Source organism: Populus alba, chromosome 12 (genome assembly GCF_005239225.2).
Source record: "Populus alba chromosome 12, ASM523922v2, whole genome shotgun sequence".
NCBI lineage: Eukaryota > Viridiplantae > Streptophyta > Magnoliopsida > Malpighiales > Salicaceae > Populus > Populus alba.
The window spans coordinates 590476-596326 of record NC_133295.1 but is presented as its reverse complement, the minus strand read 5'-3'; the positions used below and the strand labels follow the sequence as shown (position 1 = coordinate 596326).

Here is a 5851-nt window from a genome sequence, read left to right as displayed (position 1 = left end):
TTTTGGGTTTTGAATCACTTGATTCCGATATCAGAAGCTCAAGATATTCCCATTTGAATATCTAACGTGAAGGCAGAAAATTCTGCCGCGGGAAAGATATAGCCCAAGTTCGCGGGGCTGATTCGAAGGATTTTTTTGGACCAAGGACTGAATCGAAAATTGTTAAAATGAGGGATTTAATTGAAGAGGGATATTGAAAGCTGGAGAGGGGGCTGGATCATCATAAATGACATGATTTTTTCCACACTGAAATAAGGAAAATGAGACTTTGCAGCTGCACCCTCCATCTGATTTCTTTCCTTTTTTCGCTGTCATCATGCCTGAATTTCGGAGCTGCAACCACGTTTTTTTTCTTGCCTCATTTCAAATGGAGCAGCTGGCCCTATGGAAGGAAAGAAAATAGCCACACCCTCCTCTAAAACTGGAAAGAAATCAGACGTAAAGCACCAGCATAAAATCAGAATATTGCAGCTTCCTTTTGTGTTTTTTTTACTGCAAATCAGTAGGGATTTATGTCTTAGGATTAATGCCTTGAATCCTGCCTAAATGGAGACATAATTAGACTATATATAAGCCCCTCTAATGACCTAACGGGGGCTGGAAAAAGAGAGTGGAAAGAGAGCAAAAATAGCAGAAAGAGAGCAGAAAAATAAAGGAAAAATGCAAGAGAGTGCAGAGAAAAAACGCAGAATAGATTTGTTGCAGTAAACCATTGCAGGAGACCCGCAGCTGTTGCAGTAAAACCATTTCAGCGAGACCTGCAGGTAAGTCCTAATTTTCTCCTCCTTTGCTGCCTTTAAATCGTTTGTATCTGTTTCGTTTTTTTGTTTTGCACATTCGTTTTCCATTTTAGACTGTATAATACCCGTTTGCTTTGTGTTGTTCCTGCCGTGATTTTGAGTCTTGGATAGTTGACGATGTTAAGCTTTGGTTAGCCTTTGGTGTTTCTTTTTTATCTCCTGTCTTTCACTGTTTTCAAAGTTAAGGAACCGGGAAAGGGTGCTGTTGTTTTCTTCATCAGCAGCTCCTTTTCTGTTTGTGTCCTTCCATTTTTTAGTGAAATAGCCGGCCAGGTCTTGCTTTGGTTTCATAGTCTATGATAATATATGTGTTATAAGAGCATGTTGTCCAAGCTTTTCTTTTTTCTATATGAAACTAGCATGACAAAATTAAGGAACCGGGGAAGGGGGCTGTTTGTTTTCTTCATCAGCAGCTCCTTTTTTTGTTCGTGTCCTTCCATTTTATTCTAATAGCCGGCCAGGTCTTTCTTTGGTTTCTAGTCTATGACATATATGTGTTATGAAAGCATGCCGTCCCAAGCTTTTCTTTTTCTTTTTTGTATGAAATTTGCATGGAGTCATGGTCATATGCAGTAGGATTTCGATTTAAAAATTTCAGTTTCAAAACTTTGGCTCCCTCATCCATACGTGCTTGGTCCTTTCCAATGTATAGAATTTTAAGTTGATTTGGCTTTGAAAGATTTTTGTTACGAATTTTTTTTAGTTTCTTGTAGTTCTTGTAATATGAATGATGGCTTGCTATTTTCCATTTTGGTGTTTACGTTTAATTGTGATGCTATGTGTTTCAATAAAAAAAAAAATTTCTTGTGTGTTGCATACGGCCAATACCCTAACATGTTTTGAATTCCTTTTTTGATATATATATATAAAAAAAATATTTTGAAGTTTCGACAAAAGGTGTTTTTCGCATGGATTTCGTAAACACAACAAAAATTATTTTCTTGCATTTCTGGATTTTACAACATGTTTGTAAAACTCCAAAGGGTATTGGCCAATATTTCAAAAAATATAAAAATCCTATTTTTGGGGGGAATTCATCTATTATTCACCGCTAATGTTTGGATAAAGAAATCCTTAAAGGATGAATATCCAAAATATTTATTGGGAGTAATAAATCCGCACGCATCCGTGAGAGAAACCTTGATTTCTAATCGAAGACATTTCAATTTTTTTTTACTCCACGGTTTACGAGCCGTGAAAGTATAAAAATACCAAAAAATATAGGTTTTTTTTAGCGCCCTAGATTTCTATTTTTTTTTTTTCTCCTCTTTGCGATTTATGAGTCGCAAGCTCTTGAAATACTAAGGGAAAAATGAGTTTTCGAAGCACATGGAATCTCCTTGGATTTCTATCCTAATAAATTTTATTTGAATCAAACCTAGGAAGAACTGATGGGATTAGAAAACACCAACACCATAGCAATTATAGAGCAAACCAAACACCAAGCAGCTTACCTTAGGTAGGGCGTACTAGGGGTGTTAATACCTTCCCTTTACGCAACCAGTCCCTTGCCTTAGAATCTCTGAAAGACCAGTTAGGGTTTCTAGTGACCATAATACTAGGTGGCGACTCCTTTATACAAAAACAAAAAGACCCTAAAATCAATCGAAAGTCGCCGCGCTCCACCACGAGGGTGCGACAGGATGGCGACTCCGCTGGGGATTTAGGACTAAGCTTGATAATTTGTTTGTTTATGCTATGTGTTATTGGTTTTTGTTTTCTTATATGAATGATACTTTGTTTAAAAGCTTTAGCATGCATCTTTTATGTCATACATGGTATAATCATGCATCACTTTTATTATTATTATCTTTTTGAGGGCACACACATTTAACTTTAAGTTAAGTGGGGAACTAGCAGCTTGCCTTATGACTTGAGTCAAGGTTTAAGTTTGTGTAAACCCCAACTCTTTGCTGAGTGTTTAGACTGATTGTGATTGGTACACGTGCCATCCCACTATCTGCTGGACCCCCATATCGCCTTTACGAGGGTGATCACTGGAACAGCAAGAGACCCTCTTTTTTTTAGAGACCAAGTAGTAAACCTACCCTATGTCTCACGTAAAGGAACTAGAACCTATCCTTAGGGTGTATGCTCCATAATATCTTTTGCATCAAAACAAGTCTAACCCCAAATGCATTTTGAATTGCAGGACTTGTGAACGAAATGGTCATCATCACTAAATCTTCCATCCTAGAGTATGGGAAAAATTCTGAACTGTCACAATTGATTGAAGGAGACTGCCTTAGAAGCGATGTTAAGAAGATGTCACCAATCAAGAACCTGAATTGCATTATGAATGAGGTGAACAAGTTAACGACTCATTTTCAGAATGTAGATAAAGATGCATTTTTTAGGAAATACGGACGTTTGGTGGAAATTGCAAGGGTAGAAGTTTTAAGCCCAGCTGTGCGAGCTTTAGTTCATTTTTGGGATCCAGACTACCGATGTTTTTCTTTTGGAAGCATAGACCTATGTCCCACGGTTGAGGAATATGGATTGTTGACTGAGTTTCCAAACAACCTGTATCGGATTTATTTGCCTTTGAGATCTGACAAGATCATCCCCGAACTGTCAAAACTGCTCAGAATCTCCAACTTGGAAAAGTTTTTGGAAAAGAATGGTACTGGTTTGAAATGGAGGATGCTAGAAATTGAATTAGAAAAGAAGTCAGGATTAGAAAAAGAGAGATTGATTGCTTTGGGTATATTTGGCCTTGTGTTGTTCCCAAGCCAAACTGGTTTAGTGAGTTTGGAGGCCGCTGCTGCTTATGTAGAGTATGAGAATACACAAATCAATCCAGTGGCTGCTATTTTAGCTGAAACGATTTTGACACTTAACCATTGCAGGAGGACCGGAAAAGGAGCAATGAGATGTTGCACGCAATTGTTGTATATTTGGATGGTTAGCCATATTGAAACAAAAAAGCCTGTCTTCAATAATTTTTGGTGGTTCACCCAAAGACCCCTGAAGTTAGTAGAAGAAGAAGAATGGGGAGATCTAGACAACCAAGGTTGGGTTGACAAATTAGAAGGTTTGCCTAAATAGTGATTTTAAGTGGAGAGCCAATGGGTAACGACAGTGAAGGTCCTAAATGAGTTTGTGGACAAAGACGTTGGGTACCAATTAGTAGGGATTACATGTTATGTGAGTTATGCTCCTGCCTTAGTGGTAAGGCAACTTGGGGGCATGTAGTTTGTTCCCAGGACTATGGGAATTGCTCAATTCTTTGGTTTGTTCAAAGATCCCATTGCAAAAGAGGTTTTGGAGATCATCAAACAAGATTGGAAGCATCTGGTTTTGGTTGAGATAGAAGGTTTAAAAGATCCAAGTGCAAGCGAAGGATATGCAAAATGGAGAGACTTAGCTGCTTCAGCCATGCCTTGTGTAGGAGCCAAATCTCCTAAAGCTGTAGAAGAGCCTATTAAGAGAAAGAGGGTTAACAATGAAGATGAGTTGAGAAGGCAAGTGGAAAAACTTTGAATAGAGTTGAGCAAAAGCAGAAAAGACAAGGCAATGTTGGAAGAAATGATGCTAGAAGAGGATAAAAGGAGAGCATTTCTAGATGAGCAAATACAGTGTAGAGATGCGAAAATAATAAAGCTTGAGTTAAAGCTAGGTGAGGAGAAGATTGCTAGGAAAGAAAGTGAGAAGGAGCTAGTCGGAATGAGTTTGGATTGGATGCAAAGTTGCTCTGAACTTGAAGCAATGGAGATGGACTTTAACGATTGCCAAGGAAGTGCAAAATATTACCAAGAAAAATTTACACAAGTGCAGTTCGAACTAATGGATAGGATTGGGAAGTATGAGGATTTGAATAAGAAATATATGGAGTTGGAAAGCCGTTCTACGGGGATTGTAAAAGAAGAAAGTAAAAGGAGAGGTTTCGAGGATGTTGAAGTAGAGTTAGCGGTTAAGAAGAATGAGATAAAAGTTATGAGGATAAAACTTGACAAAGAACGTGAAAAGGTGAAGTATTTAGACGAGAAGCTAGTAACAATGGAAAAACACAAGGATCAAATCGACGCCAACAACACTGCTTTGAACAGAACCAACATGTTGCTCATAGAAAAAATGACCAAAACAGATGAGCAAATGGACGAAGCTGCTACACATGGTCGAATTATTAGAATCAATGCGCGGAACGTGGGAGGAGACATCATTCGCTATCGTCGAAGCCTAGCTGAAACCGATGCCTTTCTAGGGAAGATTCGGAACCGCGGCTTTGCCTTCTTACCTTTGGTTAAAGAGTTTATGGAGGAAAGGGATTAACATGTTGTATTTCTTTTTATTTCTAAATGTAATGAATTTATCAAGCATTAATGAAAAGGGCGTTGACCCATCTTCTTATGCAAATCCGTCTCTTGGTGAACATGAAGATTCAAGCAAACGACTCGAAAGGCGAACTCCCTATCAAAAGCAATGTGACAAAAGAAACTATGTTTTATAATGTGGTGGCTATTATTCGTTTCACAGAAGAAGGCTGCATCCATAACCTAATGAACAAAGCATTTCTTATAACTATCAATGCATTTTTCTCATACATCTATGCACGCATCTGCAGATTAAGAAACATAGGTCCCTTTCTAAAATCCACAACACTCGACAAGAAAAAGAATGGAAAAACGAAGAAAGGTCACAAACCGGAAGCTCAGTACCAAAGAGAGCTTGAAGGAGTTCGGAATGATGTCGCGCACCTAACTAGTATGTTAGAGAAAATTTTGAGAGCCAGAGATGGGAGAGCGAACGTCTACTCAAACCTAATGAAGCACAGCAGCTGCTCAAATTCCTGTCACACCTATAAACGTTGTCATAACCCAATTCTGGGTTATTCCCAAAAATCAATTTCTTTTTTCAAAAATAAAAATCAAAAAATAAAATAGGGCTGACAACGTGGAGAAGGTAGGTTGGGAAATCAAGCTGCAATTTTTAGAAGAATTAAATGCAAATTCGAAGGTCAAATTAAATGATTATTGGACGAATTCGCATGAAATTAAGTCCAAGGACATAATTAAATTTTTAAAATAGGTCCCAATTTGATTTAATCATGG

At 38.0% G+C, this 5851-nt stretch overlaps 1 protein-coding gene across 1 annotated transcript in view; it reads left to right on the top strand.

Annotated features, from left to right (window-relative positions):
- Window positions 1–4010: 4010 nt before the first annotated feature.
- Window positions 4011–5851, top strand: part of LOC118036856 (uncharacterized) — a 15750-nt gene continuing 13909 nt past the window's right edge. Inside the window, exon 1 of the mRNA XM_073403669.1 lies at window positions 4011–4264. Coding sequence (XP_073259770.1) covers window positions 4011–4264 — 254 coding nt within the window. The remainder of the gene's footprint in view (window positions 4265–5851) is intronic.